Source organism: Felis catus, chromosome X, assembly GCF_018350175.1.
Source record: "Felis catus isolate Fca126 chromosome X, F.catus_Fca126_mat1.0, whole genome shotgun sequence".
Taxonomy (NCBI): Eukaryota; Metazoa; Chordata; class Mammalia; order Carnivora; family Felidae; genus Felis; species Felis catus.
Genome location: NC_058386.1, coordinates 11,250,619 through 11,275,813, shown reverse-complemented (window position 1 = coordinate 11,275,813; position 25,195 = coordinate 11,250,619). Strand labels below are relative to the sequence as shown.

The following is a 25,195-nucleotide window of genomic DNA, read 5'->3' as shown; positions in this document are numbered from 1 at the left end:
AAAGGAACCATTATATAAGAAAATGTTTTTCTCAACTTTCTTCTCAGGAGAAGGGACAATAGGGAAAAAAATAAATACATAAAGCCTATTGTAAATCAAAAATTCTCATTTTATCCCCGCTAACTTCTTAAAACAAAGACATTTCATTATTTTGTTTATTTCTGTAGGGAATTTCAAGGGAAATCTACAGTCATTTGAAGTGATCAGGAGGAAACCCTGTGACTGCCTCTTTTTTTAATAATAGTTGACACGTCTTTTTATCTTTATTATTTGTCTACACCAAGAAGTTAAAAGTATTTCCTTGCCCTTGCCTCATTAAATCTCCTAACATCCCTGTAGGTCAGTAGCACTTGTTATTCTCTGCATTTTACAAACAGAGAAAGTGACAGAGCAAGCCATAAAAACATTTCATGTCTCTTGCCTAAAGATCTTATTACCTTGGAGGCATCAGCGACTTATGGCACATGTCAAAAATTTCAGTGACATCAGGGTAGGGCATAAAGGGGACAAAGTAGATAGCATTTCTCTGTTTCCTTCCCCATGCCTTTGTGAATCCACTGCCCATCTAAGGGAAATGCCATTTCTTCCATATCATCTCTAGCCCCCCGTTCTTCTACCCTCCTCTGGTGAAGGTCCCTGTATCTTGCCCTCAAATCAGGTATCCCTTCCTGCCACAGTTCCTTTGGGGTGATGGTCTTCATGAGCATAAGATAGAAAGAAACAATTTTCTGATTAGAGAGTGATTCATTTTAGAGAGTGAATGACTAATAATCTTAATTTTCCCAGGACACATTTTTATTTCAAATGAAAGTTACTAAATCAGGTTTGTTTTTTGAGGAAGGGTGAGTTATTTGGCCTTTTATTTTGAAAGATTGTCTGTGTATGAGACTTGCGCACACACTTGCTACTCCTTCCATTAGGGCCTTGGGAGTTGGTAATGGGTAGAGAATGAGTCTCATGGGTCCTTTCTTCTTAATGACACATTAAAAGAACCAGGTCATTGGTTAAAACAAGCAGGCAGTCATTTCAACAGTAGGGACTTACAACTCTCCAGCTGCATTGTACACGTCTGGACATCCATTGGAAAATTCTTCAAGTCCATGGGACAGGATAGGGTCAAGGTGAGTCTTAGCAAAGAAAAAAATTAAAAACAAGTTTTAGATCAGTGAGGTCTGATTCTTGAGGAACAAACCAAAAATACATTTGGCATTAAGCAAAGTGACACTGATCTAAAGAATGAAATCTAAGCTTTCAGAGCAATGCTTTCTGTTTTTCAAATGAACAAGTAGTCATTGGTAAATTTTGAGAATATTGTAGAATTTCATTATAACCCCTTACTCTCTATTTCCCATCTTCCCACCTCAGTGATCTCAAGTGTATTCTAGAATCAATAAGAGCACCTGAGAAATAGTGTAATGAGAACAATGGGCTCTTGGTCACACTGATGTCCAATAGACATAAAGTTCATACTATTTTAGAGTTATACTTTGGACACGTGGACTTTGCTCCAAGGACAATCAATGATGTGATAAACATAATTGGTTGTGATAAGCATTGGCTCTCCTTCCATCAAACGGGCACATGCTTACCTCTTCTTTTGCTAATGCCCTTGGATAGGTTAACAATATATTGTCGTACTTATTCTAAAATTTTGACAAATCTGGAGCCAATAATGCTTGAGCTGAAAAAACCACTTAAGGATGGTGGTCTTCACCTCTCTGCACCCAAGAAAGGCTACTCTGCTCCTCCTTTCCTCTTCCCTTAACTTTTCAGAGCTCTGGCCAGCTCTGACCATGCCTTGTATCAAGGTGTTGATTGAGCTGCTCTCTCTTTTCCACCATTTCCTTGTTTAGTCCTCAAGGAGATGGTGCACACCTGTAGCTCTTCAATTTTTCAGTACCTCAGAAGTGTAAGGAAGGAAATTAAGATTGAGAATCAGCAGATCTGGGTTCCCTTCCCAGTATTGCCTCAAACTATCTCTGTCCCCTAAGCAAGACCTTAAACTGAAACATTCATCTCCTTATCAATCGATGGGGTAGGGTAAAATGATGCTTATTCCCATTTGGCTCTAATATTAGCGTGCCTGTTATTCTAAACTTCAGTGCTCCAAGTTCTGTTCATTTTCTCCCAAATATCTTTTATATGCATAGAACCCTCTGATGCGTGCCCTGTTACCTGAACTCTCCTCAACTGTCATGCTCATGCTTGCTCTCCTTTTCTGGTTCTCTTCTCTTTCCTTTCTCTGCTTCGTTTTGTCCATTCCATGCAAGCCAACACAAAGCAAAAAGTAATGGCATGCTTATGTTAAAGCAAGAAAATGTCTGGGATTCGAAGTGAGATTAAGTGCTGACAGTCTTCAAAATTGTTAAAATGCTACAATGATTGGGAAAAGCAAGACACCGTGGAGTGTATTGTAATCCCAATTATGTAAAAATATTTTCAATTTGGGGAAGAAACACGACGCTGTCTTAAAAAGTATTTGTGTTTGGTGGGATGATTCATATTTTGTTTTTACTCTTTATTCTGCACTATCTGTGTTGACAAGTATAATTAAACATGCCTGTTTTCAAACAATAGCAGGAAGGCAAAATTATAAAATTCTGTTTTATCCAGTGATCCCTTGATTTGTTGTATTCTTATTAAACTTTTGCCATAAACATACAGTATTTCACCTTCATTGCTAAACAAATTACCTAGCTTCTGTGGGCTATCCTGAGAACACAAAAACTGTTTTTCTAAGGGAAAAAAGAATTGTTTTGAGTTGTAAACAAAGGTCTTAAAAATAACATTTTATACAAGAAAAATAAGTTTTGTCAATCATGGAGTTCATTTAGAGATATAGATATAAATGTAAATACAGATATTTAGATTTTTTCATGTCATGAAGACTTTATTTTTGGAAAACACAATATTATTGAGATTAATGATGTAAACTGTTTAAGGGCAGAGTAAAAGAATCAAAATGAAAATTTCTAGTAATCAAAAACTGTTTAAAATCTGACCCTTTATTAAGTGGGAAAAGACCTCAACAGGATCTACAGATACAGGTTTTGTTACTAACACGATGAGAATCTATTTATTTTCTCCTACTTTTTAAACTGGAATATTTTTTTCAAACAAAAATAGGTTCATCATACAGAAATAATGAGGGGGCATGTGCATAATTTAAGTGAATCAAAACCAGAAACTCTGGAAATTTCGTCACGATTTTGAAAAGTTTACTTTTGAGAAATTAAAAAAAAAATAATAGTGGAAATGAATACAGCTTTACAAAATATGCAGCATGCAATTCAACTGTATTTCATCTGCTATTGGAAACAACTCAATTTTAATATTCTTTAAGTTTATTTATTTTAATACATAAAAATGCTTTTTTTATTATTTTATTTTTTTAAATTTTTTACCATTTCGATTTAGTTTTGAGAGACAGAGTGCTAGTGGGGGAGGGACAGAGAGAGAGGGAGACACAGAATCTGAAGTAGGCTCCAGGCTCCAAACTGTCAGTATAGAGCCCCATGTGGGGCTTGAACCCACCAACTGTGAGATCATGACATGAGCCAAAGTCGGACGCTTAACCGACTGAGCCACCCAGACGCCCCTACAAATTTTATTTAAATCCAAATTAGGTAACATGTAGTGTAATAATGGTTTCAGGAGTGGAATTTAGTGATTCATCACTTACACATAACACCCAGTGCTCATCCCAGCAAGCTCCCTCCTTAATGCCCATCACCAATTTAGCCCATCACCCCACCCTTCTCCCCTCCAGCAACTCTCAGTTTGTTCCCTGTATTTAAGAGCCTGGGTGGCTCAGTCTTTAGTCTGACTTCAGCTCAGGTCATGATCTCCTGGTTGGTGGGTTTGAGCCCCACATTGGGCTCCTGCTGACAGCACAGAGCCTGGATCCTGGTTCCGATTCTCTTGTCTCCTTCTCTCTCTGCCCCTCCCTTCCTTGTGCATGTGTGCACACACGTGCACTCTCTCTCTCTCTCTCTCAAAAATAAATACACATCATGTGGTTCACAAGTTTGAGCCCTGCATCAGGCTCTGTGCTGACAGCTGGGAACCTGGAGCCTGCTTAAGATTCTGTGTCTTCCTCTCTCTCTGCCCCTCCTTTGCTTTCTCTCTCTCTCTCTCTCTCTCTCAAAAATAAACAGTAAAAACAAGAGTCTTATGGTTTGCCTCCCTCTCTATTTTTATCTTATTTTTCCCTCCCTTCCCCTATGTTCATCTGTTTTGCTTCTTCAATTCCACATATGGGTGAAATTATATAATATTTTTAATCATAGGCTTGTTGAAAATGTTTTTATTGTGAAGTGAACTTTTTACATTTAGGGAGAAGTGGCCTCACACACGATGATTTTTGCCTTTGCGGAAGATCTCACAATCCTACAGGGACCCAGAATTCTTAGGGTCAAAACTGGAGAACCCCACTGAGAAATTCCCAACAAGCCTGAAACTATCTGTGAGCTTTGCCTCAGCTGAGGACTCAGTGGGTATTCTTCTTCTTCCTCATTTGTTTTTCTAATTTCCTTTCCAGATAGGTTTTGTATTGGAACCCAATGGGCACCAATACAAGGAGAAAAGTTCACGGCTAATAGTTTGCTAAATCATGTCATTAGCTGAGCAAATGGGAAGCCTTTGTAAAGACGTAATCAATCCCTTCATGGGTCACAGAGCCCATAATTTATGATGTCTCATTTACCACACATCTGCAAGCCTAAAATTCAGACTTGCCCTTTACTTATTTTTTTCTTTTTCATTGAAGTATACGTTAAACACCGTGAAAACATACAAATCCTAAGTTACAGCATGATGACTTTTTACATCTCTATCCACCTCTTTAAAAAGCACCCAGATCCAGATTTAGCATATATCCATCACCCCAGAACATTCCCTTGTGTTGTCTTCCCTGTCAAGAACCTTTAAAAGGAACTACCACTACATTTATTTTTAAGCTATTTTTTATTTTTAAAAATGTGAGTTTTGTGGGAGGGGGGGATGAGCTTGATATTATTCTGTTCATCTCTACTGAATTGTAGAAATGGCACCAAATAAGACTGACACATACAACATTATCCTGAAACGTGAACAATTTTTATCTTCTTTACTCTGGCTCTCCATCTATTTTTGGTGGGTCTTACAGAATTAAATATTTTAATTGAAACTCAGACTTTTTGCTGGCAGACACTGCCTACAGCATATCAGATATGCTCGCCTCTTTTCCATGATGTGAAATATTAAGGCCGTTGCACCTGAAGGCACTGAGCTGAGGCCACCCATCTTCCATTTGATTTTTGTTGAAGAACTCATTTCCTGAAGCATTATCACACATTCCCCCACTGTCACTGTGGTTGACATACATGCTTTCAGGGCACCCATGCTCCTGTTTGCATAAGGTAGACAGTAAAGTTCCTTTAGCAGGGGCCCGGTTACTTTCCTGAGCGTAAGAAGGCTCTGCAAACATTTTCATTTTAAAGGCAAAAAAATAAATAAAATGAAACACAGGAAGTGAGTCTCCCAAAAACCTCACTTCCCTTCCCTCTCCTGTTTAGTTCACTTTGCCCGTAAGACTAGCTCTTGGGTTTACACCTTACTCAAAGTTTAAATGACTAACAGATGCAGACCTTGTAAAGTGTTTCAGCTAGCTTTCCATGTATTTCTCCCGTATTACAGTGCATGATCCACAGAGCCTGGGACTGTGTTATTTACCATGTAAAATGATGCCTGGCATGGGGCAGACATTCAATAAATATTTGTTGACCAAGTGGATGAGTCAGCATCCTAAAGTCCTATGGGAGAAATCCAGGGTTTTCTGTGGAAATGGGAAAGGACTACGGATTTAGAAGAGAGGAACCCGGTCATCAGAGCCCAGAGAGTATTGCCAAATTAAAAGATAGAGGAAGCTGGCAAAGCTTGCTTGCCCCTTCTGTAAGTTGCTAGCAGGTTCTCAGTAGAAATAAGGCAAATCAAGCTGAGGGAAAGTTAGGAAGCTCAGGCCACCTGTCCTTGAGCCTTGGACAGATAGCTGGGTCCATGGCAGACTTTTCTCACATTGCTAGACAGATGCAGATTAATCACTTAACTTTCCATTGGAAAGCTCCTTGATTCATGAAGCAACTACTGGTTCATAAGAAACTCAGTGTCAGACTTGGGAGTTCATTCCTAGGGAGAGATTCTTGAGGGGAAAAAAAAGCCATTTGAAGAGGAAACGACTTTTCAGGTAGAAATACAAATTTTAATGAGTGATCTGCTTACCTGAAGCAAAGATTACCAATGTACTATTTTGGTAGAGTTGATTCTAATGGTTACAGTCGTATGTCTTTCTTGGAGAGGATGGACAAGGGGATGCTTTGTGTTTTTCAGGATAAGCAAGGGAGTCTCTGGTATATTGCTATCATTCCTCTGTTAGGGACTATGTTGAGCACCCTCTATGTAGCACACCACAAAACCCAGCAGAGGGGTAAGACCTGTGGTGGGTTTTTTTTTGCATTAAAATACTTAATAAGGAAAAATAAAAATTTAGTGATGACAGGGTGCCTGGGTGGATCAGTTGGTTGAGAGTCCAACTCCTGATTTCAGCTCAGGGTATGATCTCACAGTTCATGTGTTCGAGCCCGCTTTGGGCTTTGTGCCGGCAGCATGGAGCCTACTTGGAATTCTGTCTCCCTCTCTCTCTGCCTCTACCCTGCTCACTCATGCTCTCTTTCTCTCACTCTCTCTCAAAATAAGTAAACAACGTTTAAAGAAATCTAGTGAGGACAGTGATGCTCTTAACAATCATAATTCTCTGAGCGCCTGCTGTAGGCCAAGCACTCTTACTGGTTTACAGTCATGGAATACTCTCACGCAAGGCAGAGAGCATTCTCTCTGTTTTTGAGCTAGGCAGAGTGAAGCTTAGAGATTAAGCCATTTTCCCAAAGTCGCAAAACCTTTATTTAAGTGACCCAAGTTAGATTTGAACCAAACTTTAACTGGTGTCAGATCCATTTATTATTTTCCACTCTACTACATTTTCTCCTCAGGAAAAATTCTTACTAATTTCTCATCCTCTTTTGTCTGTGAAGTCAGGAGAGTGGATTAGAGACACTTTAGTTGCTTTCTAAGGAAAGCAGGAGTACCTCTTCCATTTTTCTTCAGAAATCCAGACTTCTCATGACCTGTTCTTTTAAGAACTCCTCTAGCCTCCCGTGGTAGCCTCACAGAGTAGAAGCCTCACAGTGTAGAAGGGACCTGGGTGGTAGACGTAGTTTACCCATAAAGAGCTATTTGACCTTGACTAAGTTTCTGGCCTCATTCTCCACATACCCACAGCCCTATCCTGCTCAAAATTTTTGTGATTCTAAACTGTAAGTGAAGGTGACCAGCTTACAGGATTTCCTCTTATAGGCCAATTTGCACCCTCTTTTGTTTTTAAATAGGCTTCACACCCAGCTCGGACCAACTGTGGGGCTTGAACTCATGACCCTGAGATCAAGACCTGAGCTGAGATCAAGAGTTGGACACCTAACCTACTGAGCCACTCAGGTGCCCCTACACTCTTGAATATAGTGAAAACTTTCAGTGCAAGTAATAATGCTACTTAAAATAGGAACTTTCTGGCAATCCAGGTATATAGGTGAGATATTTACTCCCCCCATTGGACTTTGTCATCCAACATCCTAGAACACAATCCACTCTTTCCCCCAAGAACATAAGAGCAGCCTTACGATATAATGTAGGTTTGTTGAATCTCTCCTCTGAGTTGTACTTTGAAATATCTGAACCATGTGACATTCTAATGCCAGGGAGATTTGATAGGATACATCAAGTATCAAACAAGTGTGTCATCTTCAGCCACCTAGACCTTAAGTGAAATTAGCCTGGGGGCAAGTTAGAAGTCAACTTAAAAGTGCATCATTAATACAACCCACAGATGGAGAGAGGGAAGGGAAGAGTTAGGGAGTTAGTGGATTTAAAGACACTGCCAGGCTGGTTGTCTGATCAAGAAACCTTTATCATTGTGGGTTTTAAACCCTGGTGGGCATAAGTGTCATCTGAAGGGCATATGAATGCAAGTTCTCTGGCCCTCTTGATAAGCACCCCACATAATACTGATGCTGGTGTCCTGGAGCAAATTTTAAGAAGCACCACTTTAGCATGTCCCAACAGATGACTCTAATTACTGTCACCATGATAGATTAAAAGGAGAAAATTTTTGAAAGGGAAATAGGAAAGGGGATTGAGAAAGGGGTCTTAAATTTTTCAGTAATGCTAACACTCTTTTTGGGAAATACTACTTTCTACTTGATACCAGGGCAGGACAATTAGGCTCAAGTAGGGTTCTGTGTGACTGTACCAGGGGCTGTGAGACAAGAGGTGTGAATTGTGATCCTCAGTCACAATAGAGAGGCATGCTGGTCAAGCCAAGACAGTGAAACCAAGCTTAGTCCACTGGCAACCAAGAATATGGTGGGTGTGTCCAGGAAACTGGGATAGATGCCAAGCAGGGTATGATGACAGTTTCCATGTGCAGCAGAGAGGAAACCAAATCCATGCCTATTAAAACACATGAACATGCAAAGGTAGTCAGGGCAGTGGCAGTGTGTCGGGGCACCACTGTCCCTGGTCTCTGGACTAGAAAATGAGCCACTGAGAAATTTCAAAGGAAGTTGGGGAGGTGGCTGTAACATGCATTGGATGAACCTCCGCTATAAATTTTGAGAAGCTCATGGTACTTGTCAGGAAGGAGGACAGCACAGAGGAGGACAAGCACCAGGTCCATAGGGAGAAGGAATTAGTGTTACAGAATTCCACCTGGGTTGTAATCTAGCACATCCATTCAGCAGTTTTTGACAAGTGTTTATTGGGCACTGTGCATATCAGACACTTGAAATAACAGTTTCTCTCTTGAAGGAGATTTTAGTTTAATATTATCAATTTGTTATTTCTATATATATATTCTTTTAATGGAATATATCCCAAGAGTTTGCATTTATTCTTCAACTTTTTAAAATTGTTTCCAAACATCCATTTAAAGAATCTTTCCGGACTATGTCAGTGAGACATACCTGAACTGAATTAAGCAGAAGTCTTTTAATTACTCCCTCGGGGCCTAGATAAGTGCTCACACTGATTGGGTAGAACAGATGACATACCCTTACAGACCTAGATCCTGAGCGGGCCCTTTGGGTGTATAAGGGAAGTAGGATTTCTAGTAATCATTTGATGCTCCTGAATCAAAACCCGTGGTACCCACAAAAGGATCTTGATCTATGGAGAACAAAAATAATTGGTCCAACTTCGGCAAGGCAGGCAAGGAATGAAATTTTTAAACTCATCTTTTGAAAGCTTTGTAATTAAATGGCTGCTTTGAACTCATGCATCATAAAAAAGCGTAGGCGAGGGTCCTGCTCACTCCAGCCCTGAGCTATTCGCCTAATCTGTGGGCAAGCACAGGTGTGGCTGTATGGAGGAAGGCCTTCCACATAAGTAAGGATTGCAAATTCGTGGTGTGTAAATTATTAGGAGTTCAAGAAAGTTCCCAATGCATATCCTTGCTCTTAGCTGCTACCTTCTCTTAGCTGCTACATATAATAGACATTTAGTGAGAGGCTCCCATGACTATTAAGATGCAATCCTGGTGAAAGAATGATGTTTTAAAGACCGTTAGTCATTTCCTCCTTTACATATTTGAGCTGATGGATTCTCACATTCCCTACCGATATCCCCTAGAGCAGACTTTGATACTGAGACTATTAAATGGAAGGATGAAACTGGATGGAAAACACGGCTCAGAATAGTGTGGCTAGGGCACCAGAGATCAATCGTTTTTCAATAATGTTAGGGCAGAACGTAAACCCCACATTGGTTCTAAGCAGTACAATTAGACTCTATCCTCTTAGTCAATTTCAAAAAAAAAAAAAAAAAAGAAGAGGACCTGTTTTTCCCCGTTGACCTTGGGGTTTGGAGGAGATAAATTGCATCACTGCTGGTTCATCAGCAGTTCTCCTTTCCCCTAACGAAAATGCCAGTGGCTGACTAGGAAGGTCCATGTTTACCAAACATTATAAAGGCATCAGAAAATACCCATATGCATTGAGCAATACTAGCTGAGAAGGACAGAAATACAATATCTGTTCCCATCTGTGCCTGGTCCTTTCAGAAAATGTGCACACATATGGTTAGCCCATGTTAATTAAGTCCAAATATGGATTGGATTCAACTTGGAGAGCAGCTGATAAATCTGTGGCTAAAACTTTTCCAAATGCTTTGATATTTCCTGAACAAAAATGTTTTGAAGGTGTTGAATAGGAGAAGGCTAAATTGGACACCACCGGAAAGAAGAACTCAAAGTATCGAAGACTCAACTAATACTGTTCACATTTTAGTTACATGTTAAATTTCAAAACCATTTCATATCTAGAATTTATTTATATACCCAAATATTCATGAAGACAAAATGTTATTAGGTCTGCACATGAGGATAATGAGAACTGACATGTCCATGGTTACTATATATCTAAAAGTACTGTATAGTAATTTTCTTAACATTTTGTTTGGGATTATTTTACTTTTGGCAAAAGAGAACAAATGTTTGTGAACTGCAGATATGGTTTGAAGATAACCAAAGTTGCTTTGTATCTGCTAACATCTGAGATAAAAATTGTGCTACTTTGTTGGTATTTTACTTCATTAAGAGTTCTATTGTGATCGGTGGTACAGAGTACTGGCTGCTGTTTCTGGTGGGAAAGGTTGGAGAGAGAACGGAGCCCTGGTCAGATGGTAGGATGCTCCATCGTTGACCAGATAACACTTTGAAATCCAGCACAGTTCCTCAATTTACTTTTAACTGGCAGATAAAGAGGAGACCTGAGCCTTATCTGAAAGAAAATGCAACTATCCCTTCTGTCATGAGCTAAAGGTCTCCCAACAGGAGGAAACCCAAGGCAGGGAGGGGATCCATCTGCTTGAAACTAAGTATGGAAGGTGAGTGGAGCCTGAGTGTTAATGGGCACTGAATAAGGAAATGTCCATGGGTGTGGGTTAGGGAGAATGGGGAGAGCTGTCTTCCCCCTATTCTTCCCCTTTATCCCATAGCCAACTTGGGGTTATTATGATATCCATTGCACATTTAGTATGAATCTGGAACTGAGAAAAATTGCAGATCAAAGAAAGGTTAAATGACTTCTCCTGGTCACCTAGTAAGATTGAGTTTGAATCCAAGTCTTCCTAAATCTCAGAACTGATGTCTTCCCCACCCCCATAGCATTCTGTGTGTAATCCCTACTAAAATGAAACATCAAATAAAGCATTTGTTTTACTGTCCTTTGGAAGAAATGATCAATCAGATATGGGATGGCCTTGCTCCGAGTGTGTGTCATGTATAGAACTTTATAATTCAATACATCCTTAACTGTCTTTCAATGACTGTCCAGTGATAAATGTTGTATCTTCTTCAGTACAGACATTGGTTTGTAATTTTAAATGCCACAAGCAAGGATAGACTTGTTGGAGAGACTACTGAACTTTGAGGATGTATAATTTTTTTCCCATTTTAAAATGGCCTGCCTTTCCTTTGGATTATGTGCTTTGAGAATGTGCTCAAGTAATTCATATGTCTCATAGGAGCCCTGGTGATATTATATGTATTTATTTTGGGATTAATGCCATCCAGGGAGGCTTTCAAAGACAGCACTATGGACCAGGCAGGAGCCCACGTCAACATAAGTTGAACAGACTCACTAGGACCTCTGAATTTCCTTTGGCTTCCTGCCACGAGATAATTCAGGTAATGAGTAATAGCAGATCTACCCTTCAACTCCACTGGCTCAAATATACCGGGTAATTTCCTTTAGCCTACATATCTAGTTAATAATTGTCCCAGCCTACCATCTTTGTATAATTGTCTAAAAGTATATAAACCCATAATTCTTGAATACATTCTAAAATAATATCTCATGGATACTCCTGCTGAGTGAATCAGAGGGTATAAATGATCTAATTTGCGATCGTGAAATTTCTCAATAGGGAGTTTGGTATTGAGTATTTGTCATTGTGTAAACTACATACTGCATATAAGGCTGCCTCTTAAACTACACGTAGTCCATTCTTCCCTGCCTCACTCCAAAATCAGGTTCCTCTTCTCAGGAGTTGAATATTCAGTTTGTGAGAGAAAGATTCAAAGATCCAAAAGTAGTTTGAGACAGGCACCTTAAACTTCAGAATCCTCTTTTGCTTACTCCCAAGCCCCAAGGGACACAAAGGACTCACTCTTATTTCTTCATCCTGAGGGAATTTTGTGGTTTGGGAAGGAGATCATTTTGAGTTATATATGTATGCTAGAGCTCCAAGGAGCCTCAGATTTTATCTAATCTTTTCTAGTTCAATCTCATGTTATGGACAAGGAAACTAAGACTCCGAATGACTGATGGGGTTAGAGAGGCAGTTCCATGAGCCTGGAGGATACAGTAAATGATGCAAAGAAGTGTGGAGTTCCTGATGCCCTGAGCTACCTTCTCAGTATTCTGTTCTTTGCACCATCACCTTCAGAGCAAACTCTGATGAATGTTAATGAAGTGGAAAGTTACCTCCAAGAGGAGTAAGATCTACTGGTTGCCATGTATTTCATTGCACAACCCCCTCTTTTCCTTCAAACAAGGGTAGAATCCTTACTCTGTTGCGTTTGAACCAATATTATGCCCTTAAGTATATGTGTATTTCTGAACCCAGTCAGGAGCTTGACAGAGCTTTCCAGCACTTTAAGAGAGTCTGTCATATACAGAACACACTTTCTAGACTCTAATACTTCTACCCTCAATGTTGCCTTTTTCAAGAGCCACTCTCCAGCAATACCTTCTTTTTATTGCTTAGCTCCTGATGAATCAACCAGTGTTTGTGTATGCCACTGCTTCCCAACCTCCCAACCTAGCTTGCCTCTAGGAAGAATGGAATCCTTGTGGTTTCCATGGCATTTACCAGCACTTCTCTAAAAACTTGCTGCTTAATTCTGATGTGGGCGCTTATGTTACAGTCATTAATTACTGCATTAAGTCAAGTCACAAAAGTAATGAGGATTTGGGCACAGAATTGGAAAATGAGAATGTAATTTTGCCTGGATTATAGGATATAAAGATAAACACGGTCCACATATGCACAAAGAAATCACAGCTTTCATAGCTGTCTTCTAACAGGAAATATGGGCTTATGTGCCTCATCAAAATTGAGAGTAAGATAATAAAAGTATCGCCGTTGGTAACATTTAGGCAGGTCTTAGTTCACTGTGCATTTTATTTCCAGCTCTGACATCTAAATAGAGAATTTTCTTTTTTCCTATGCCATAAAAATCATCCTGTAACTAAAGTTAGAATCTTCTGAAGTTCTTGCATCAAGCTGCAGGCTGAGTCAAGGATAGGAGGTTATGTGAGAAAAGTTGGCCTTTTATATGTGTGGGTAGAGTTGGTCATTAGATAGGATTATTTGCAGAACACCGTTGGATGTCTGTCTAGAAATCTACACTCCACCTACTCTCAGTGGTGCCTTTATCATCAGAGGGAGAGGCATGTCAATCGCCAAGAGTTCTCTATTACAACTCAAGTACTACTGGGAAGGTGGAACACTGAATCATTCACACCTAGAATTATGAATCGAATCAAGAGAGATTAACAAGCAAATCATCTCCAGTACCATAAAAGAATGAGTTTCAGGTCAGATAACATTTGACGATGATGGGAACAGATATCTTGGTGATAAGGGGTACTGTTGTGGAGGAGCAATCCCATAATTATTTATGGTTTGGAGGAGTCTCTGTTTGGAGGGTAGCATAAAGCCCATAGGTACCTGGTCAGTCAAATAAGAAGATGCTGAAGGCAAACAATATTTCCTTACCAACTTTGCCTCAGATATACCAATTCTGGAGGCATGCAATAAATATAAAAGCAAAAATAACAGTTGGAAGATGGTAGCTTCCTTAAGAACGATAAGGACCATTTCCTCTAAAGAAACAAACGAAAAAGCTGAATACCCCAATACATGAAACATGCATACACTTTAGGGAGATTCAGGGAGCCCCTGGAGTTTTCACCTAGCCCTCAGGTTAAGAACCCTACTCTATAGGGTCACATTCCAGGAGTAGGTCCATCCCATCCTTGTCTGGAATTTGTAGGGAGTTATCTTGATCATTTAACTCTTTGTCTTAGAGGCTGGAACAAAAAACACTAACATTAATTATAAGAAAATACCAAGAGCCCTAGAGTATATGGCAATGCCACTTTTGACCTGTATCCATATAATATATATTGTATTCTACTAACGTTCTTAACCAAAATCATCTTTTTCAAAGCTGAAAAAAATAGAAGTTCAGAGAGTAACAAATCTCCCTAGGTCATACAGCAGGTTCTGAGGCCAGAGACTCAAGCCCAGGGGTGTTTTACTCTAAAACCCTTGTCTACTATAGTATCAGAAATAGCCAAGACAGCATTCAACATCATAAGTTTAAGAGTACAGCAAAATGAAAACTGGGAGATGAAGAACATCTTGGGGCTAGAGTGGAACATACTGTAAAATCAAATCAGCAACATAGTGTTGGTGACCAAGCAGATGTCTACTAACTCTAGTGGGACAAAAATGTATGAAAGTAAAAACAGTGGGCAATTCCCTCCATTCTTCCAAAAATGGTAGCCATTTGTTTATAATGTTAACAAATGTAGGGAAAAGCTACTGATTTAAGATGTAACAACTGTGATTTAAGTTATATAAGGAAGAGTTTCTGTACAATGCTAGACTAACTTATTATAGGATCCAAAGAGAGAATATGAAGTCTCCTTTTCTAAAGGTCTTTAAAATGAGAATGAGTTCTCAACAGGTTGCCTAAAGGTAGGGAAGTTGACTTAATGACTTTAATGGGTCTATTCAGCCCTTTGGTCCCTGGGATAGCAAAATTTTTCAGAAAGTAGATATGCTATATAAGCTACATATGCTATATAAAACTGAAGAGCTTTGATTCTTGTCCTAGCTTTCCTATTTATGGGCTCCATTATTTTACCTCACCTAACTTGCTGGAAGAATTCACTTCCTCATTGGTAAAACAGGGTGTTGGATTAGATATTTTGCAATATAATTCCTTCAAATTAAAAAAAAATACACCTATGGTGCTATAAAAGTCAGAATACTGGCAGAAAATTTTCAGAAGCAATGGGAAGTAAAGGAAGAAAATAAATATTAGCAAAGACATTGTGGACAAGTGAGACAAGGTGCTCTTCTCCAAAAATACTCACCCTCTCCTTTTTTCTTTCATATTGCATACCCTATGCCATGGTGCCCTGACTTCTACTGCAATTCATTACATTCAATTCAACAGATATTGTTTGAGCAATAATATATACAATACTCAAGGCTCACCTCACTATTCCACTATGGATTCAGGCCTTTTTAAGTAACATGAATTTAGAATTTGACTATCTCTGAAAAGAAGGTACAAAGCAGGATGTGTATCTTTGTTTACACTTTGGTCAGGGATGATCAATACATAATGGAGTGGGTCAACAAAAAGACTTAAAAAGAAAATGGAGTAAGATCAAACATATTAGGGAAGTGAATATTAAAGAAAAAATCAGAAGAGAAGCATACAAAAATAGATTTGACACTTTTTCACCAGTAAAGACTGTGTCTTGCAACACTGGATAGAAATTTTCTAACAAGGAACTAAGACTTTTAGTTCCTATTTAAAAAATTTGTTTGCGGAGCCCCTGGTTGGCTCAGTTGGTTAGGTATCCAACTTGACTTCAGCTCAGGTCGTGATCTCATGGATCATGAGATCGAGCCCTGCGTTGGGATCTGTGCTGACAGCGTAGAGCCTGCTTGGGATTCTCTCTCTCAATCAATCTCTCTCTCACCCTCTCTCCCTCTCCCTCTCCCTCTCTCTCTCTCTCTCTCTCTCCCTCCCTCTCTCCCCTCTCCTCTCTCCTCCCCCACCCCAAGAATAAACAAATAAACATTAGAATAAAAATAAGTATATACAAGATTCACTTGGTTCTTACCAAAAAACTTCAAGTGTTTGAATCTGCAGGACACTTGTGGAGTTCTGGTCTACTATCCCCTCTTTTTTAAACTGCTGCCTTTTGGGAAACTTCTTGGGAAGTGTGATCTTGCTCGTTATGACATCAATGGACTGCATAGTTCTCTTTGGGTTTTGTTTGGCTATCAAAAACTTAGACTTTGGTTTCCATGTGGGAAGCTACAAAGCTAAGGAAGCATGGGATTGTTCATAGAGGAAATGCTATCATCAATTTGTTTTAGGTTTCAGAAAATGCAAATGTAAAGCATCACCACAGAACCTTATTTTTTTAATGTGAACCAATGTTTAAGTAATTATTTAAATGGGTAGGGTAGAGACAATTCATGTTATTTTTGGTACTTCCGTTGTATCCCTTCCTTATATCTTTCTTAACTCTCTTCATCCTGATTTCTCATCTCAGGCATCCAATTTTCTCATTCTCATTATTCTTCATAGACATTAAATGTACTATCAGAAAGAAAATTTCCTATCAGCTCCTTACAGGTTAGTGTGAATTTAGGTCAATGGATTCCCTCTTCCAGGGGTATTTGCATTGTAAGCCTGAGTAGAGGGAAAATCCTTCCTGATGAAACATCAGCAGGGATCTTTCCAGCACCTTTAAAACATCAGAAACTGTCACCCGCAGGGCCTTAAACTTGAGTTGGACCTCTAGTTAAATCAAGTCCAGTGACTCAAGTAAACAAGTGTATAGGTGTCAGTCCCCAAATTCTAACAATATTTGAATCACATTCATTTGCAAAGTTAGAGCCATTTTTCTTTTCCTTGTTCCTCATTTATTCCTATTACTTAATTTATCTTCTATCTGCCTGCCTTGTTAGACTGGAGCCCTTCCAGGGCAGGGATCATATCTTATTTAGCTCTGGATCTCTAGGCCCAGCACAGTGTCTGGCTCATTGAAAATCCTTCCAGGCAAATAATTAGATTCCTGTAGTTCAAATCTGCCAAGAGCCGTGTTTCTCTAAAATGACATGCCCAGTTCTACACCAAGGATCTTTCCTCTGATTTCATAGAACACCCACAGTGAAGGAAAAGTCTAAGCCAGCCTGCCACAGGACAAACTCTACCCAATCCAAAACAATTGTGAGGATATTTCAGAGCTTGTAATATGCTACGCTGGGAACGAAAGATAGAAGAATTGCCTCTGGATCTAGGTCTGGGAAACATCTTCTTCATGGTTCTAGAATGGAAAGGCCTTCACAGAACAGAAAAAAAACCCTAGTTTTATTTCTGTAGTGCATGATGCCAGGTATTTACTAGAGCACATGCCACTCAAGGCCCAGAGGGTTAGCTGGAGCAGCTGATACCCTGTGCTGCTTTTTATAACTCTCCTCCATAGCACCACGCTCTACATATGTCCCATTTCATCAGGTCACATCGACTTAGGTTGTGCCCAGTACTGCATCTTACACCAAACACATCACCATGTAAAGTATTGTGTGTTTCCTTAAAATCTTTAGAAAAATAAAAATAAAAGTAAAGTTCCTTATAAATAAAGCAGAGGATGTTTCCTGGTTCTTCATGTAAGCAGTGACTTTGCCAGTTGTTACAAATGAGCAGCTTCTTTCATTCCACAAGACATTGGGTCTGTCAGCCATTAGCAAACTGTGAAATTACTAGGTTAAGAATGGAATATACAGTACTGACTTAAATTGTATATAGAGTTGTGAAATGAGTTTTTTGATGGTGGTAAGTCTACAGACTTTTGAAAATTATTTGCAAGGATGGCTGTCCATTTTCTTTATAATAAGATTGGAGAGAAAGGGGGAATTCTATAAAGGATCTTTAAAACATCACTGCTTGTTTAATGTATTAAATATCTCTCATATACAATACACCATCTTGGGCCTTTGAGAGGAGTTACAAAAGGCACAAAATCCAAATATCTTGGCTTTAAAGAGCTTACTGTTTAGAAAGAATGTTAACTTTAAAATACAGGCAGCCACCATTGCATTTATTGAGCACATACTCTGTGTCAGGTACTGTGTCAAGTATTTTTATATACAATATATCAGGGATTGGCAAATTACAGCCAGAGGGCCGAATCTAGTCCACCATCTGTTTTTATAAATACAATTTTATTGAAACACAGGAATACTCCATTGTTTGAGTATTGTCTCTGGCTGCTTTTGTGCTACAATGGTAGAGTTGAGTGGTTGTGACAGAGTTGAGACAGTCTGGTCTACAAACTGAAATACTTACTGTCTAGACCCTTACAGGAAATATTTGCTGACCTCTCCTCTACATCATTCATTCTTACAAGAATACTTAGAGATAAATTTAGTGTTTCCCGTTTTATAATTAGGTAACTGAGGGTTACAGGTTATGTAGCTTAGTAAGTGGCAAAATTTGTATTTGATTCTAGATTGTATGATTCAAAAGATCTATTCTTATTCTAAATTCATACACAAAAATAGCCAAAGCATGAGGTAGGAAGAAATAAGAGCCTTACAGATTCACAGAGAAACTGTTACTAGTGTTCAGAAAAGAAAGATACTATTTTGAGTTTGGGGTGATAAAGATTCTGGAGAAGATTGTATTTGAATGTAAAAGCAAAAATGAATCTCAGAATTTGCTACTCCCAAGCTCAAGCCCAAGAGAAGTTAAGAGATCAAGGTCACGTGATTAGTTAGAGGCAGATCTGAGATTAGGACCAGTTTTTCACTCACCCAGCCCAAAGTATACTGTCACTGACCATGCTGAGCCATTGAATGTTTTTGTATGTGTGGTTACATGTTATAGAATGGCAAAACTACTTGAAGTGGAGAATTTGTACATTATTCTCAATGATTAATTGAACTAAAGGCTTGTACTCCTTTTATTGAAGCAATCAAAAATACACATATACAGGTATTTACATGATATCTACCCACCATCCTACCAAATATATTTTTGTTGTGGAGAATCACACTTCTGAGACCATAGGAATCTCTGGCATTCTCACCAGTTTTAAGATTCAGATGATAACCAATTGACCACAAAAGTCAAATATTTATATGCATGTTGCCCTCCAGAATCAGACAGCTCTAGGCCAGAAGGAAAATGGAGAAGTAGATAGGTGCAGCCAACGGAAGCTTACCTGATACTGTAGAGTACTTTGCCATTTTTTGAAATTCGAAGCAATTTGTTGTCAGTGGTGACATCATGGAAGTTGGCACCCTTCTCATTGGCAAAGAATAAATCTGGTTTCCAAATGGAGTCCAGCATGGATGGGTCCAAGTCCAGGGAATCATCAGGATACTCGCTATATGCCAGCCGTGAATCATTCCACTGTTGTCTCAGAAAAATATTCACTCGGTAGTCCTATAGAAACCCCATGTATAAGAGTTACTTATCACCCAGTCTTGCATAAGAGGTCCATCTACACTTCCCCCTCATTCCTCCCCCTGATTTTGTGCAGTATTGGTGTCTATATGAACCAGGCTGTGTATATCTTGGTCAAAATAAACTACTCAGTTCTATTAGGAGGGGAAACAGAGGGGAGAAAGGAAGAAGACTCAACCAAACCAGAACACTAATGGAATAGGTTGACTTCGTTGAATTTTTTCATGTTTAAATTATTCATTCTGAGAGGAAATAATACCAACTCAAGCTGATTTTTCCACAGAGAAAGGTAACCATGAGTACAGAAGTCAGTCTGTGATGGCAGATTGTCAAAACTGATTCCTTTTCCAAATCAGAAACGACATGATCTCTATTCTCATTCTGCTCAGATGCTCTGGGCAGAAGGAAACCCACTCTGTACTTTTGGTAGTGGAAATCTTATCATAAAACTTTGACATGATGGGACAATATTTTTACATCCATCTATATAAATACTGAGATGCTTCGTGTTGACAAGATAATTCCATCATGCTACTTACTTTTAAAATTCTTAAATATTTTCTCATTTCTCTGAATGGGTTGTAGCTACAGTTGTTGACTTGAAACTTCATCAATACAGAGATCTTTTTCATTTTTCCTAGTCTGAACACCTTCTGACAAAGGTGCTCCTCCCTGTGAGAGACTCAGGTACACCCTGTCATTCCCACTTGATCCGGGAGTATACTTCCTTGCCAGTAAATCAGCTTGGGGCAGTGACTTCTCTCCTGGGAATTTCTACTCAAAGATCTTTTGGTTCATGGAAATGGTTGCTTTGCTTGGTAGAGCAGACCCCAAAAGAGGCTTTAATGGTGTTCCATAGCCATGTGGGACTATGATTCAGAGGTAATAGTTGTCCACTCTTGACACTTAGGGTCATTTAAGATGATATATACTCATTCCTTCTTGCTCTCTTTCCTTTTCCTTTTTTCGCCATTTGCTCCATCCCCACATCTTTGGTGCTTGGATTTTTGGTCATTGTTTATTTTACTCCAATGGTAACCAACTTGTCCCGGTTTGCCTGAGAACTTCCCAGTTTTATTCCCCAAAGTACCACATTCATGGGATCTACTCAGTCCCAGACAAAACTGGGATAGTTGGTTACTCTACCAGGTACAGTGGATACCACCTCAGGATGGTCAGTTTTGGTTTATTCCCTTAGGGCCAAAAGAAGAAAAACATACTAAGTTGTAAAGATTACGGTATATGGAAAAGAGCTTCAATCCAGTTCCTTCTACCTATTACTAAGCTATCCAAATTCCTATGATATTTTTTCAAATACAGCCATCCTAATTATCAGGCTGATACAGTATTTTGGAGGTGGCAGGTCTCGGAAATAGTGCCCAGTATAGGCTTAAAGAATGCTAGTAATCAAATAGTTACTAATTTCTGAAAATCAGTCATCAAAACCCAGCTTATTTGGAAAGGCTGAAACATTAGAAGGAATAACCTTAAGGTTCTCCACTATACAACATACAAACTTTCTAACTTGGAAAATTTTATCAGCTGACTTTTATTTGGGATTTTACCAAGCACGGATGGCAAATTCTCAAACCTAAGAGGGCACTGTTGTGGGCCCAGTCAGGCTTCCATCCCGTCCTGTTTGCTCACTGACTCCTCCTGTGCTTGAATCAAGAGAATGGCAGCACCTCAAAGTTGTCCCCATCACATATTTTTGGAATTGTTCAAAGGGACCAGAGGATTGTAACTGGAAAGAGATTACCAGTTCAGTGTTTCATTGGCAACAGGAGTTGCCAGAAGCTTTGGAATTTTGTGTGAATAAACAGTGGGAATGTGTGATATGTGGAGAATCAAAAATGGGGCTATTGAAAATACAATAATCCAACTTACATATAAAGTATACACTAGATACATCAACTGTAAGCTTTCATTAAGTTTTCCTGAGGGGGGAAAATGCAGCTTCTCCAGTGTTTGACATCCACCCCTGTTATATCCCTTATAGTGAGAGCCAGTTATCCTTAACAGATTTGGGGAGGGGAGCAGGTGTCTGTGAGTGTGTTTCAGTAGGAAGTAGGAGAGAAGAGAATCTCTTCCCTCAGACAGCTCTGGAGGTAGAGAAACTCTAATATGAGAAGTAATGACAGCTAGAAATAATAGAGGTGAATGGGTTAAATATCTTGGACCATAGGGAAGACAATTAGGGCCCCTCAGAAAGCAATCTTAGGATGGGCAAGGCCATGAGAAGCCAGGTAGACAGTATTGGGCAGAAAAATCACCAAGAGAACATCACTGCAATCCTCCCTTGAGCCTGAGAATGATTTAAAGCTGTGTATCGAGAGACTCTAGAGAATATTACATTAGTGACATACAATATGAAAACATTGACCTTTAAAAAAATTCAGTATAAATTTTCACAGCTAATATACATCTTTTTTTAAAGTCTTTCCCATGAGTATTCTTCTCCAGTATTTCCTGGTTTCCTACTTTGAATTTTATATATAGAAAATAATAAAACATATTCACCCAATGTCAGAACTTGAAAGAGAGTACTAAATCTATCACATCACGATAGAACCATTAAATGTCTAACAGTTCATTTAAAATAAACGAATCCTCGTATTTGTAAGCAAGGACAAGTAGAAAACTTAGAGGAAAAATACAGTGTGTGCCACAATGACAGGAATTATATGAAATAAGACTTTTATTAGGTCTTTTGGAAGTATTTGTTGTTTATATAAATGTATGGGAATTTAAATTTTCGATTATTTTATTTATGATGATATACACTATTTTAAAATAAACAGCTGCCCTTAAAACCTTTAAGAATAGAAAAGGATGCTCAAGGAACTAGAGACATAGGTATCCGAAGAAAAGATTTTCTGAGGCTTTGACCTCTGTAACTCTTTCACTTTACTATGATTTTCGACACAGGGTAGAAACTTGACACATGTGATTTATCCATGCATCATCTCTGTTTATGTAGAGCTAAGTTTATTTTCTCATGATATTATAAACCACAGGAGATAGTTATATTCTTCTGTAGTTTGTCTTTGTCTTTATGTCTGCTTCTAGGTTTGATGAAATATTAAAGGGGGAATAAATATTGAGAGACATGCTTAAATGCAGACTGAATTTTCTTTTCCTGCCTTCTTTCTCCAGAGACCTATTCTATGTCAAATAAATGTCATATTTCCTTGTATTAAAATTTGTTTTCCTATGACTGACTGGGTATTAGATTAGGTCATGGAAACATTCAAATTAAAAAATATATATAAGAGTAAATACATTTTTTTTTCAAATGCTACGTGTAAGTCATATAATCTTTATTATATTCTTAACACAAATACAAGTACCTACATTCCATACTATTATCTCACATCAAGTTTAGTATTTCTAAAGTTTCACTTTTCCTAATACCTTCTAATGCTATGCTTATGCCACAGATGGTTTCCTTAAATTGAATTATTTTGGTACTATGATATTTGGTCTAGCATTTGTACACAGAGATTACCACTATGTCTCATATACACTCTTATTAAACCTTACTCTTGCTCTCTTTTATTTGCATACATACACATTTTTCAATCTAGTTACATTATAAAGTTATCAACAAGAAGGCTATGCTTTGTTGACTCCCCACAGTGCCTCTGTGGCACTTTGGTTTTAACCTGTGGCTACACTGCAGTAAAGTTTCATCCTCCTCAGTCTGTGCTAGCTTTGATACGGGAAGTTAGCCTTGAGTTGGAAATTATGGGGGTGGGTGCAGTTGTTTTATGATGGATTCAGGCTTTAACGTTGCAGTGTGAGAGGCCAAGGTCACCTTGTATCTCAGTTTAACAAAATGCCAGGCTTGGGGTAGACTCTTGGTGCTTCCTTAAGTCAGAAATAAGAAACGTAGCTACCTGCTATTCCTGATACGTTAGCCTCTCCTCCTGAATTGCGTATGCAGCTACAGAATGAAAGGGAACCCACTGTGTCATTTCAGCAGTTACAGCACAGCGGGCATCCTCCTAAGGGGCTGTCTACCACTCATCCAGTTCCTCAGGAACATGATCTCAGATCTGAGATAAAACAACTCTTCACCCTGCAGCAGTAACCGGCAGAGCATGTGGAACTTATCTCTTGGGGCCAAGTTTGGGGGAGCTGGACTCCTATTCTGGAGATACTGTCTGAGTGAACACATTTTAGGCCCTTCCAGCTCTTTCTCCCCCACCTCAAGTGTTAAATGAGGAGGGAGTCAGGATCTGCTACTGTGGCATGGGTAGTGTTCCAGCACACACAGGTCCAAATCACATCCTTTGAGGAGACTATCTCTTCATTTTCTGATGGCCAGTCTTGGGGAGAGCTGCATGCCGGTGGCGCGCAAATACTTGTGACCTTTACTGACATTACTGATATTCCTAAAGTATGTCTTTATATGAGGAAAGCAGGCGTTACAAAAGTATTCCCTCTCCTCTAAATTCTCTTGCCATCAGCAGCTAAAGAAAAGGGGGAAAGGAAGAAAAGGAAATGGTAAACTGACATTCTCAAGACAAAATATAACCTTTCTCGGAACCACAAAAAAATTGTTCCACTGAATTATTTTAACGCAAGGTTGGTGGGCAATGACCAGCCACAGATCCCTATGACTCTTAACGAAGAAAAATGTGTATTTTGGAATAATGTATATCATCATAATGATTCATAAAAAAGCATTCCTTAGAATAACACAACTGCATCGTCAACACTAACATATCAAAAGGATGAGAGGCAGTATTGGGTCTCTAAGGGAGCCTATACTTTGTGGGCAGGTAGTGTCAACAATAGTTTAATGAGATGACATCGCCTCTTATTTAGAAACAAATCAAATACTCAACTAAATCCTTCAGTAATGCGACCAGGGTTATGGAGTGAGAGTGGGGCATGAGGGAAGAGAGGAAAATCAACATGTTTAGAAGCTTAAAATTCTGAGGCACTCTTGGAAAAATTCATCCCAGAAAACATAGGTAAAGCAAAACTGATTTTTGCTTCCACATAGCTCTAAGCAGTGTCTTCAGTGACCACACACGTTATTGTGCATAAAGACTAAGGGTCTGGTATTCTGACTCCTACTAAAGACAGTTCAGAGAAAAATCTGGTTCTGTTTCATTTTTTTTTTTTGTCCAATTTTCTTTTAGTCAAACTTTGTGAAAGTGTGGGTAAATTTATGGGCGATAGAATCTCAAGGTTTTTGCAAGGGACGCTTGGGCTGCCATGATATTCCATGTGCGTCAGGTAGATTCCCAGGTAGGACCCGAGGGGTCTGGGAGGATAGACCCTTTCTCTCAAGGTGGAGCCTATTTCTGTAAGTAAAGTTTTTTGGCGTACAGCCACACCCATTTGCTTACTATTGTTTATGGTTGCTTTCATGCCAAAAGGGCAGAATGGAGTAGTTGTGACAGAGACTGTCAGACCCTCAAAGTCTTAAGTATTTACTGTCTGGTCTTCTACAGAAAAAAGTTTGCCAGTTCCTACCCTATGTGGCATGAGGATTTATTAAGCACGATAGAGTTTCAAAAAAAAATATTCATTTTAGTTTCACACAAAAGCTTTAACTGAAGAAAATAAAAGATCCCTTTTCAAAGCCAAATGAAGTTGGTCATTACATCAAAAGCTAAGAAATAAAAGAAACACAATATCCACTACTCTTCTGACCATGCGATACAGTCTATATGATACGGCAAGATAGGCAGGCTGTTCATTTTACACTTGAGCAATGATTTCCAACATTTCTCACAGGAAACATGACAAAGGACACCTTAATAAGTGGCCAGGAAACACCTAAGCAGCCCATTTATTAAACAC

The 25,195-nt window shown here is 39.0% G+C and overlaps 1 protein-coding gene across 3 annotated transcripts in view; it reads right to left on the bottom strand.

Moving 5' to 3' along the window:
- GLRA2 (glycine receptor alpha 2) overlaps positions 1-25,195 on the bottom strand; it is a 172,390-nt gene that overhangs the window by 101,132 nt on the left and 46,063 nt on the right. For all 3 annotated transcript variants that reach the window (XM_004000283.5, XM_004000282.5, XM_019823567.3), the window contains exons 4-5: positions 19,131-19,354; positions 1,045-1,127 (exon numbers count right to left, since the gene is read on the bottom strand). In XM_004000283.5, the coding sequence (XP_004000332.1) occupies positions 1,045-1,127; positions 19,131-19,354 (307 nt within the window). The remainder of the gene's footprint in view (positions 1-1,044; positions 1,128-19,130; positions 19,355-25,195) is intronic.